The sequence below is a fragment of the Thamnophis sirtalis genome, unplaced genomic scaffold, assembly GCF_051295495.1.
Source record: "Thamnophis sirtalis isolate CommonGarterSnake01/CBP01778 unplaced genomic scaffold, rThaSir2_p1.2 scaffold_6, whole genome shotgun sequence".
Taxonomy (NCBI): domain Eukaryota; kingdom Metazoa; phylum Chordata; class Lepidosauria; order Squamata; family Natricidae; genus Thamnophis; species Thamnophis sirtalis.
The window spans coordinates 86117274-86129823 of NW_028261386.1; the positions used below are offsets into that span (position 1 = coordinate 86117274).

At 37.0% G+C, this 12550-nt stretch overlaps 1 protein-coding gene across 2 annotated transcripts; it reads right to left on the reverse strand.

Moving 5' to 3' along the window:
• Window positions 1–962: 962 nt before the first annotated feature.
• On the reverse strand, window positions 963–12528 carry PEX3 (peroxisomal biogenesis factor 3). Of its 2 annotated transcripts, XM_014070667.2 has the most exons (12): window positions 12373–12528; window positions 10695–10826; window positions 9009–9090; window positions 8262–8305; window positions 6057–6181; window positions 4949–5015; window positions 4800–4854; window positions 4558–4723; window positions 4036–4106; window positions 3028–3150; window positions 2081–2177; window positions 963–1266 (listed from the first exon to the last, which is right to left on the reverse strand). In XM_014070667.2, the coding sequence occupies exons 1-12, from the start codon at window positions 12443–12445 to the stop codon at window positions 1186–1188; spliced, it is 1116 nt and encodes a 371-aa protein (XP_013926142.2). In that variant the 5' UTR covers window positions 12446–12528; the 3' UTR covers window positions 963–1185. The 2 variants fall into 2 exon arrangements, with proteins under 2 accessions (XP_013926142.2, XP_013926143.2); XM_014070668.2 differs by lacking the exon at window positions 10695–10826 and having other exon boundaries at window positions 12373–12521.
• Window positions 12529–12550: the final 22 nt, after the last annotated feature.

A 12550-nucleotide genomic window follows, 5' to 3' on the forward strand; every position in this document is an offset into this window, starting at 1 on the left:
CTATTCCATAAACAGTACTGATCAGGACAGCATGTACAATCTGTCAAAATACTTTATTGTGATTCAGATATTTTGTAGGGCTCCAAGTAAATACAAATTAAAAATATTTACAAAATGAATGTATACAGCAATAGCCATTTATAAACAGTGTAAACATAATTTTTGCTAGAAACAATACATTTCAACTCCAAACTCATACCGCAAGCTCAACATTGCACTTTTTAGATACCAGCAGATCTTTAGCATAGTCAGTAGTCCCAATTTAAAGAACCTAAAACTTTAAAAGCCATCTAGCCCACTGCTGGATTGCTTATCTGCTCTTTCAAGTCAGCTTAAGAAAAATATTTCAGTGGTTAAAAAAGAGAAAAGCATAATTACTCATCCACCACCAGAAATATAATAGTATATCATGACCTTTTGATCAAAGCCCCTTTTACTCAGTTGTAGAGTGAGAATTGTATGGTGGTTTTGTGCCAAGAGAAACCTCAACTAAAAGCCATTCTCATTTACCGATGGGGAAAAATGGTTTCATGTATACCAGAGCTGGCTATTTTTGTTCCATCTACCGGCTGTCATGGTTGTGTTTCTGATACAACTGATAAGTTGCTGAATTGGAGAGGGACTGCAGAAAGATTTTATTACTCCAGCCTGAAAATCGTCAGGATTTAGTTTTCCCATCATAACTGTTTTTGTGGTAGTTTGCGCAATTGTAAAAACTGCTATTAATCTTCAGAAACCATCTGTTGACACAGTGCTTATTGCACTGGGTTGTTTTTTTTTTGTAAACAAGTTATTCAAAATTAACTGCCACAATGCAAAGGCTTACAGCACAATATATATATATATATATATATATATATATATATATATATATATATATATATATATATATATATATATATATATATATATATATATATATATATATATATATATATACATACATACATACACATACATACACACACACACACATACATACATACACACACACACACACGCACATTTACTTTAGTCAGCTATAGGAATTCCAGTATAAAAATTTTGGAAATGAACTTTTTAAAATGTGTTTGTTTTACAAGGATAGTCATTCTACTGCACTTTGTTAATGAGTTTCATTATCAAAATGAATAGTCACAATAACTGAATACTAAATAGTATATTCTGTACATATTGAACAGCAGTTTACTTCTCTAGTTGCGGGGTACTGAAGGCTTCATATACATTAGCAGCAAAGTCTTTCACTTGTTCCATCATTAATAAGTCCTAAAAATAACATTCAGATCAGTTGGTGGTGTACCATTTTAACCATGATATCAAGAATGGAAATTGAACCTTTGCAGTATTAGCATATTTATACTAAAGCAGTGCAAGTGCTTAAAATCAAAATTAAAATATAATGAAATAGAAGAGATACAAAATATTTAGGACGGGGTGAAAATATAAAGGAAGCCTAAAGACTTTTTTCTGTGTCAAAAAGAGTAGGCTTTCCTCCTTTACTGCTGCCTAGTCATGAGAATAAAGAATAGGCTGATAAAATGTCTCACTTTAATTATGAATATATTAATCTGCTCATACTTCGAGATATTCCCTATTCCTGTTATTTTAATTTTGTTTTAAAACTCATTGGAATTTAGATTTAGCAAGGATGATATATAATCTTAATATAGGCTAAGGCCCTGACGGCAAACCCAGCATGCAAGCCGTCAGCTCCAATGCACATGTCCATGCCGGCCAGCTGATTTTCGGCCTTCCGGAGGGCCTGGAGAGGCAGTTTTCGCCCCCTGCCAGGCTTCAGGAAAGCCTCCAGAGCCTGGGAAGTGCAAAAACTCCCCCCCCCCCGTGTATGTGTATGTGTCGCACGGGCATACACGCGTGGCTGTGCGCGCATGCATTGGCTTGTGGGCATACATGCGTGCATAATTTTGGCATGCCGTTACAAAAAGGTTCGCCATCGTTAGGCTAAGGTTTCAGTACTAAACACACTTACCTAAGTATAAATCCTACCAAACTAAGTCAGACTTATTTTCAAGCAGGTTTGAGTAGAATTTCACTTTAAAACAAATAGAGACTTTCTTACCTGAACAAAATGGCTAGGTGTTTCACTGCAGACTGAATGGATCTGTCCATTTATTATGGGGATTATTTTGGCTAGAGGAAGACTGGCACTGGAAAGACTAGGATAAGGGGAAAAAATACAGAAGTCTGTCTGCTTAATTACTTTGCAATATACTGATATCACAGCCACTCTAAGACTACAAATATTGAATATCGACATCAAGAACATATGCAATAAAAACAATGCAACAGTGATAAGCAGGTAGGAATTCAAAATGGATCGATCCCAACTCTTCCATTTACATGCTCAGAATTTCTCAATCTCTGTGTGACTGAGTATACTCATCACAGTTTTTTGTTGGTTGCAAAGCATATTAGCTCACTGCGGTATTCCAATTCAAGAATTACCAGGAGATTCTACTAAAATGTTTGAATAAGAAAAGACACATTCAACATTAACACAACCCTGCTCAAAGATTTTTGGCAATAGAAACACGCAAGAGCAACCATTTATGTGTGTCTCTTTCTAGACTGGAACAGAAAATGTTTGCTTTTGTACATTTTACCTAAATTCTACCTAAAGTGACAGCTTGTGATAAAAACAAAATGAGAGGCAGTAACTAGAAAATATTCTAGTTTATACAGTAAGAATTTTAAACCATGTAATGGGATAATTCAGGTCGAAGTAATAATGTTTGTTCAAATTTAGGAACAGCCACTGATTCTTCCCTGCTCCGCACATAGTGAAAACACTTCCATTAGAACTATTGTGGAAGCTGTTATGATGGACATTTTCCATGCATCTACTTTAAATAACTTTTCCTGATTCTTTGAGAGGATTTGCAGGATGTTTTCCTCGAAATACCACTGTGAAATTGCCATTCCATTTTTAGTGGATAGGAGAAAAAAAAGATACAACTATTTTCCAATAACAGCTGGGAGCATTTGTATTATTAAAACTAGTTTTACCTGACCACAGAACCAGTATGGCATATGTCCAGTTCAGTAGGTCTGAAGAATTCCGCCATGTTATCCAGTAATCGACTAAATCCTCTATTTAAGCAACTGCTCAAAACTCTATTAAAATCTGGGCTGGAATGAAGAAAATATTCCCTGGTATTATTCACAATTCTTGGGAAAAAAACTAAAGTTGTAGCATGCTGCCTTTTTATGCACAAACTGAACTTTTCAGTTACAGTTCCCAAAACCTGATGGGTCATACAACATAGGCTGTACGTGTTCTAGGGAATTATAGATGTTACATATTGGAGGACAGAAGTTCCATTCTATCCTCCTGCAGCACATATAAAGGAAGTAAACTCAACATCATACTTCAAAATGATACTTGCCAATAAACTCATATAAAAACATACACTTCATATGTATCAGCACAAAATGCCAATTAAGGCAATTGTTTAATTTTTCATGTCAAAGCTTCCAAGAACTGTGCACATTTCTCCTGTTTTACTGTATGAATCCTTTTACTTGTCACTTAGACAATAATAAGTTGTTTCAATACTCAAATTGCAGGCCATTTGGTTACAATAATAAATATGGTTTGGTCCAGCAACATCCCCAGGAACCTGCATTTTGGATCATGTGTGCAATTTGCAATGAATTTAGAAAAGGGTCTGCAATACTACTGATGTAAATTTGATCTCCATCCATACTCCTTGTCCATGATGATATTGATTTGCTCAACCCAGAAGTAGAAATTAAAGCATCTGAGGGCATAAAGGGGACGTAATGCACAAAGGCTCCTGGATTTCTCTCTTGAGGTCTTATAATTATTGTCTGTTATTTATATAAATAGATCTTTCATTTGTAAAGATTTATAGAAAATACCATTAAAACTACTAACACCTTAAATGTTGAAAATATCCAAATTTCAATTTATTAACATTTCCATTTTTTCTTGTTTGTTGTAAGATGTTCAGCATCAACTCAGGTTCAAGTCCTCAAACTTTGGCTACTTACCTTTCTAACATATCTCTTGTTTCATTAAGTAACTTAATGGTAGCAACATCTTTTTCTGTAAGCTCATTAGCCTAGAAAGACAGAGAATAAAGGCAACATGAATGTTTTCCCAATTAGTATAACTGACTTTATCTGCCTTGAATTCAACCATGATTGTTGTGACCCTACTCAAGAACTGTACTGGAGTAGAATTTACTGTCTTATACCAGGGGTGTCAAACTCACGTTGTCAATCCATTTGCTAAACCAGGCATGGGCGTGGCCAGCACATGACGTATCCGGACAATGGGTGCACGTTTAACAGTCCTGTTCTATACATTATGTTGCCAAAGACATTATTTGTGACAGATGAGGAAATCATTGGCAAACATTGCACACTGTAATGTTTTTTTCCCTATCCTAATTTGGCAAAGCTAAAGTTAAATAAAAAATGATAAGTTCTAATTCTATGAAAAACATACAGAATCCAATTCCAATTGTTGTTCAGTCAGACCGATTCCCTGCTGTGTAACATGCAAAATACCTGGAAAGCTAAAGGATTCTCTTCATCCGGCATCATATAATGACACAGCTTAGATTGTGATTCAGTTTCTTCAGATGCAGAATCTTCTGGCTGTTCAATTACATTTCTAATTTCTCTTAGCTTCTGTTCAAGTTCCAAGAGGGAAAGGGCATGCTTGAGAGAAACACTGCAACGAGAAGAGTTAAACTTAGTAGCATGCTTTCAAACCACGTAGTTTAGATTTTTAAAAGGCCCTGTTATACCTCTCAAACACATTCTGCACAGTCTTCTTAATCACGCTTATTAGCTCAGTCAAGCCTATGGCAAAAGAGGAAAATGACTGAAGATCAATTCCTACTTGTTCAAATGTCATAATATGATATTAGGCAAAATTGTTTTACAGATAACGTACCATCTCCTAGGAGGTGTTGAATACTTGACAAATATTGTTGTTGAACTTCAGGGGGAGCTAAAAGTGTCTGCAAGAAGAAAGATATTCTGTATCATTTCTGCTACCTAAGGAACACCATCCATCCTGCATATCTTGCAGTAAATCAGAATACAGACTACTTCCTTTACCTCTTCAGTAGCTGCTAAAAACTTCTTAAAGGACTCTTGCCATCATTTAAAGTAGAACAGAACAATTCATCCCCCCCTCCCCGCCCCCGTTAAAAGCTACATGAAAGCTATCTTGGAAGCACAGCCAGAGCAAAGGCAGGCAATCCATAGCCTTCCTGAGGTTCTTGTAGTCACTGAACGCCCAAGATTATCCTGCCAAAATTTGGAAGCAAACTGAAGAACAATGGCACCTTTTTTTTTTACAAGTAAAATCGGTGTATTAAACCTCCAATGAGAACCAGATAAGTGTAACAGTTCAAGGCATTGAGCTAAAAATCAGGAGATGCAAATTCCAGTCCTGCATAAGGTAGCTGAGTGGCTTTGAGCCAGTTGGTGTTTCTCAATCCTAGGAAAAAGGCAATGGCAAACCACTTCTCAAAATGTTACCAGAAAACAGATTTATCTTGGCACATGCCAGAGGTGTAAAATGCCTCAAAGACACACAAAAAGTCTATCTTGTGATAGGTTTCTTTTACTTTACAATAAATCTTGATTTCTCCACCACCACCCACTCCTGGTCCAAATGATGAAAAAGAGATGAAAATTGTAGTCACATCTCTTTAATGGTGCCATGGGATCACAACCATATCCTCTGAAGTCCTCCTGAAAAAATGTTTAAGAGCAGTTCCCAGATACAAAGAAGGGTGATTGGTGCCAGGTTACAATATAGCCTTTGAAGGTATTTTAAGATCTGTATCCCATGTCTTTTGGTCATCATTCCATTTTGAAAAATTAAATCTCCATCTTACATAGTTTCACTTCAGTAATCATAAATATTTTCACCATGGGTTTGTTTCAATGAGATTTAAGCAAGCATAAAAATATACTGGAGTATTCAAAGTAGAATTTCCTTTCTGAGTTTTCACCCCAGAAATTTATCTACTTGAAAACAATCTACTTACAGTGCCATTTTTGCAAACTGCTGCATTGTCTAAGTAAATGTATCCACCAATAATATTTAATTGGACTCGGAGAAGAACTACGAGCATGCATGTGCTGTATACTGCTACAATACTCCGTGTAAAACCTTTAATAAAACAAAAAATTATTATGAAATACTGAACTTATCTTTAAAAATAATATATTTCATTAATAAAATCAAGTAGTAATGGTGCTTTTTAAATCAGGGCTATACTTCTAGAAAATATTTTGAGGGGAAATCTCCATTTATTTTTTTAAAAATCTCTTTAAAGGAACAGCATAATTCAAAGCTCAAGCTAATCGTACTAGATTTAGCTAAATAAAAGCTATTATATCCATGGATTTACTGAAGTAAAGGCTTAAAAAGAGAAGATTTTGCTTAAAATGCAAAAAAAGGAAGAAACAAAGAATACACAATTCCCCAAAGGATTGCAAAAGGGAAAATTTCAGAATTTTTACTTTATTCTATGTAACACTATTATGACGCATTCTAATTAATTATGACAACCATAAATTGTGTTTTTACTATTACAATGCATCCTTTTGAATGGAGGTAAATACAATATTACCATGTGCATGTGTTAAGGAGACTCCTGATAAAATTGCTTCTATTGGATAGTAGCTGATGGAACAAAACTATCTTTAAACATCACAATCAAATGTACAATATAAGTTGAAGGAAGAAGAGTTCTGGTGTGAAATAATAACTGAATCTGATGACTTGTTGAGCCTGAAGATATCTGTGGCCAGACAGGAGACACAGGTAGCAAAGATGACACCAAAGAGGAAGCACTGTGAAGCACATGTTGAAAAATCTTGCTGAAGGGAAAAGTCAAGCAGAAAAGCCCCCAAATGCCTAGCACAAAGAAAAGCCAAGTCACTACAGTAGTAAGCTCTTTTTTCAGTAATTTTGGATTAAAGACACACTGGCCACTAGAACCACAGTGACGACAAAGCAACATCAAGATTGGCCACAGCTTCTAACATAATACACAGAGGGTGTAGCAGCTGGAGTTCAGATCCTTGCCACATCCTGGTGATGGTGATGAATTCACTTAACTAAGCAGGCTATCAACGAAGGCACGACAAAGATATGGCAAGAGTGTCTCGGAGCAAGCAGCTATATTAAACAAGAATAATAATACATAACACCCTAGATTTAAAATTGTTGATAAGAAAGACAAAAAGTCTGGATGTTGCAGTACCTGGAGACAGCAGAACAGAAGGAGAAAGAACTGGAGAAAGTCACAAAATACAAACGCCTGCAAACACAACTGTGGCAAAACAAAGATATTACCAATAGTAAAAGGTACCTTGGATGTAATCCCAAAACATCTGGGGCACCACTGAACACTAACAGCACTGATAACATTACCATCGGTCAATTGCAAAAGACAACTTTATTTGGAACAGAATACATCTTGGGACAATACCTCTAACACCAAACAACACCTGCTTAGTCCAAGTCTTTGGACTAAGCTACCATCTCAACTGCTCTTGACAATAGTGTGAAGGAAGAATTTGAAGAGCACAGAATTAAAATTTCAATTGTGCTTTGTGTTGGTGAACTTCCTACTTAATTTTAAATGATGCTAAAAGAGCCAAGGTGGCGCAGTGGTTAGGGTGCAGTACTGCAGGCCACTTCAGCTGACTGTTATCTACAGTTCAGTGGTTCTAATCTCACCGGCTCAAGGTTGACTCAGCCTTCCATCCTTCCAAGGTGGGTGAAATGAGGACCCAGACTGTGGGGGCGATATGCTGACTCTGTAAACCGCTTAGAGAGGGCTGAAAGCCCTATGAAGCGGTATATAAGTCTAACTGCTATTGCTATGTGGTAAATGCTGAAGTAAGTGAGAGAGAGGCTATTGTTTTTAATCACACCATTACAAACAGAGATTTAAAATTAGAGAAAATAAAATAAGATGGAAAATAACTACACATCTAAGGGTAGACATCACTTATTCCAGGAGAGTTAACAACTACGGCCACTATGGGAATTCACAACTAATTCAACAGAGTTCCACTAAACAAACAGTAAGGCTTACTTTTGAATAAATATGCTTTCTTCATGACAAATTATAATGTTTGTTGGGATAGTATTTGAAGCACAATAGCCAATACTGAAGAAAGAAAAGTGTCATTCAGAGTCTCAAAGGATCACAAGCACAATGGTTCATTTGACTTACTTATAATCTTCAATTCTTCCCATATTTCTAACTTATTGGCTGGCCTACAGAAAGAATAGAATAAACACATTTATAATTAATTGAAGAGCTCTATCACATCTGAAGAGCACCCACATCAAACAAAACAAAAAATCAAACATAAAAATATGATGAGGGAGAAAAATGCTGGGATTTTGGAAAGTGATACTGTCACAAGGAGAATGCTTGCAAAGCACAGAACCTATGCAATGATGCCAGTCAGTTGAGAGACGCTGTTCTGTCAACAGAATGGATTCTTAATTCTACCCATTCTTCTGCACATATTGAAAAGGAACAGGAAGTTCAACTGTATAAGCACAATTGCTCATATAGCACTGGAATAAATCACAATTTTTTGTGATGCTGAAAAAAATACAAATGTGTAGCCCTAGATTGCCTTGGTAATAAATATTTCAGAAAACATGTAAAAAAAAAAGTAATTTAACCAGAATGCAGAATCATCTATGAGTTTCACACATAAAACAATAGCATGAAAAAAGGAGTCAGACACTTCAATTGCAAAGTTTTCCTCTCCTAAAGTCAATTCATATAGCACATGCTAAGCTATTTCAATCTTACATGACTTTGGCAAGAAAATACTTTCAACAGTGTGTTAACAGAAAATAAATAGCTTTGTCCATGCTAACGTTATGTACATATACACTACCAAAATCTAAAGAACAGACATTCAAAACAAACTATAATAATCTCTTGATAATTTATGCTTACTTGTTTTTTAGCAGGGAAGTGAGACTCTCAGAATTCAGCTGATACATCAAAGTGTCTCTTAATGTTGGAAGCATTGATAGTACTAAAAAGTAGATGATAGGAAGAATTATTTGAAGGCACAGAGCATCATCAACAAAGTAAAAATAATAACTGGAGTGTAATAGTGAAGATGTTACAGTAGAACTGGATGTAAAGATCTCGATAACATAATTCTAACATTGGGAAAAATATTTAAGGCTTATTTAAAATAACCTTTAGAAAACAATAAATGTAAAAATCACTGACAGCCCATCAGTTTCAAAAGGAATCTGCTATGTGAGATTACAAATTACTGGTAAACAAAAAACAAAAAACAGAGCCCTCCTGAAAATGCAGAATTAGACAAACAACTTCTGAATCCTATTTATTATACTAGCATGTCTATATTAGCATGACTAACCATACCAATGTAGTTCAAACATAATACCAAACTACTGTTAAGGCTAATCATGTTTTGCATGATAAATTGCTCAGTTGCTCATGATTTATAGTCAATTAGAAATATAAAAAATAGCTTACAAATCTGTTTGTATTTATGGTAGTTATGTTTTGATGAGTTGCCCAAGTTAGCAAACATTGTTCTAAGCAGTATTTCATCTGCAGCAATTGTTTCATTAAAGAAACAGGAGTTACCGTATTTTTCAGAATATAAGACGCACCGGAATATAAGATGCAGCCAGGTTTTGAAGAGGCTTTTTTTTTAAGTAGGTAGGTAGATAGAGGGATAGAGAGGGAAAGAGAGAGAAAAACAGTAGGTAGATAGGGAGAGAGAGAGTAGTTAGGTAGGTAGGTAGATAAGGGGGTAGAAAGAGAGAGAGAGAAAGAGAGAGAAATACAGTAGGTAGGTAGGTAGGGAGAGAGAGTGTAGATAGGTAGGTAGGTAGAGGGATAGAGAGAGAAAAATAGAGAGAGAGAAATACAGTAGATAGGTAGGTATATAAGTAGATAGAGGGAGAGAGAGAGAAATACAGTAGGTAGGTAGGGAGAGACAGAGAGTAGGTAGGTAGGTAGGTAGATGTTTCCAGATGTATTTATCCATGTGCTGGAGAAGGAAATCGCTGACAACCTGTAGCACCAAAAACTCATCAACCACTCTAACTAAACAGCTTTCCAAAAGGTGGAGAAAAAAAAGGTTTTGCATTCTGCAAACCTCCCCAAAACAGCCCGTTTTTTTTTCAAATAATAGCCTTGGGGTGGGGGTGGGGGCTTGCAGAGTGCTCCTGGGGGAGGTGGCCAAAAAAGAGCAAAAAACGGTCCATTTTTCATGAAAATGGGTCATTTTTAGTAAAAAAAAATATATGCATGCATAGCCTTATGGAGGCTTATAGAGTGCTGCTGTGGGCTGCAACAAACGGCCCATTTTTTGCTCATTTCTGCCCTCCCCAGGCCCCAGAAGCTGTCTGAAAGCCTCCCTAAGGCTATGCACAGCCATTTTGGTGAAGGGGTGGGACTTCAGTAGGCAAAAAATGCTGTATTCGGTGTATGACGCATCCAGATTTTCAGCCTCTTTTTAGAGGAAAAAAGGTGCGTCTTATACTCCGAAAAATATGGTAGATGTTAAAACAAGTACCCCAAAAAAGGGAATTTGACAGTGAGTTTCAGACTTTAATCTCTTTGACAAACAAAATAGCTATAGTACTACCTTACCTGTCATGTTGCAAGTCCTCTGATTACTTTCAAAATGATACTGCCTTCTTGCTTGTGCTATATATTCTGCTGCTTCTCTTTCTTGAATTTCTTTCATTTTTTTCTGACCATATTTTCCAAGTACATAAACCCCTATAAAAGACATACGCACATACATATCGCACTACACTCTCTGAAATACCAAGCTACTGACAATTTGGGATATGGTTGATCAGCCCAAGAATAATATATGTCCAGAAAAGCAGTAAACAAAGAACTGCATTGGGCAAGATCATGGGGAGAAACTTCTGTATTTAGGAAAAAAAAAGATACTTTCTCAAGTGGGTGACAAGATACACTTGAAACAGGAAAGTATTGTGCAAGTCTATTCATGCAATTGTGAATGAAGAAGACTGATGCAGAACATGTGAACTAATTAAAGAATCTGTCTGAACTTGAACCTCTTTCATCAGTAGGATCTACCTGTACATCTCCATTGGGGGAACTTCTCAGGCAAGATAAATTCTTAACTAAGCATTCCATAACCAAGCACTCTCCCATGTACTATGTATTTGTAAGCTGGCAACTTGGTTTCCTTTAATTACAAATCCCCATTCAATGAAGCATATTTATGAATTCAGAATCTTCTAGCGAGAGATGATTTTAAAAGCAAAAACTACCATTAACAGTGCTTCAAGACAGGTTTTGAAACATTGCTTTCAGTCCACACCTTCATCCAGGCCCAGCAAATGTGATTGTAACTCTCTGTGATCCTTTCCTTCATTGTCCTATTTGTACAAGGCCCCAGGAAAAATAATCTGTCATTTATTTTTCAGAGCAACAGAAAGTTATTTTTTCCTCTTCTATTAAGATAATGTTCTTGGAATTACAGCTAAACTTGTTTGGTTCATATTATCTAAAGGGAAAATTGTTCAAGCTGATGCTGGCAAATTATGAGCTCAGGTAAGCATATGCTTGAATCTTCTTTCCTCCTGTTCACTACTGCTTGAGTTTATTTTAACTTTGTTGTAACAAATGCTATATCAATGAATTCACCGTAGCATATCCATTTTTTAAGGCAGAAATATCAGGATATGTACAAGGAGCAAGAAACACTCTGTGGTTTCTTCCCCAAACCGACCTAAGACCTCCTAAGAGGTCTGTAAGGGACGTGCATAAGTACACCAACTTGCCTGCAGTCCCTGTCCTAATGTTACTTTTTATTCGTATCCATTTCATGTATTCAAATCATGCTTATACTTATATTTGCCATCTGATAGATGTTTGATGAAATAAATAAAAATAAAAGACAGTCTTGAAAGGAGGGAAGTGGAAAGTCAATAGGAGGAAAGGCAAGTTCTCCATATCGACCTCTCGAGCAAGGAGATGGTATTTTAGGCCAATATAGGTGAACATACGGAGAACTAAGAAGAAAATCGGTAAATTAATCAGGAGTCAAGGTGCCCATCCTCATGCTCCCATCCTTGGGAGCAAGCCCGCTCGGCATAGATGAGCGTAGAAAAACTTAAAAGGGGCCAGCAGATTTTAGTCCTGCAGATTTTAGGGGGCGGACGCTTCTGGCTCTGGGGCAGAAGGAAGAGCGCAGGGGGATCTCGGGATCAGGTAGGCTGCTTGTTAACAGCTGTTTCTGGGCAGCAGGCGAAGGCCCGGAAAATGCCCGGTGGGGAGAGAAACTCACCGCCTAGGAAAGCGCCCAAGAAGAAGCATTTCTTTTTGTGACGCTTCAGGAAGCCCCACACGGCCAGCAGCATCGCGGCGGCGGCGGATGATGAGAATTCCCGGTCGAGCCGCCGCTCCGCCCACCCGTCCCCCGCGCGCCGCAGGAAGCCCCGCCCCTCGTCTCCGACGCCAGCTTC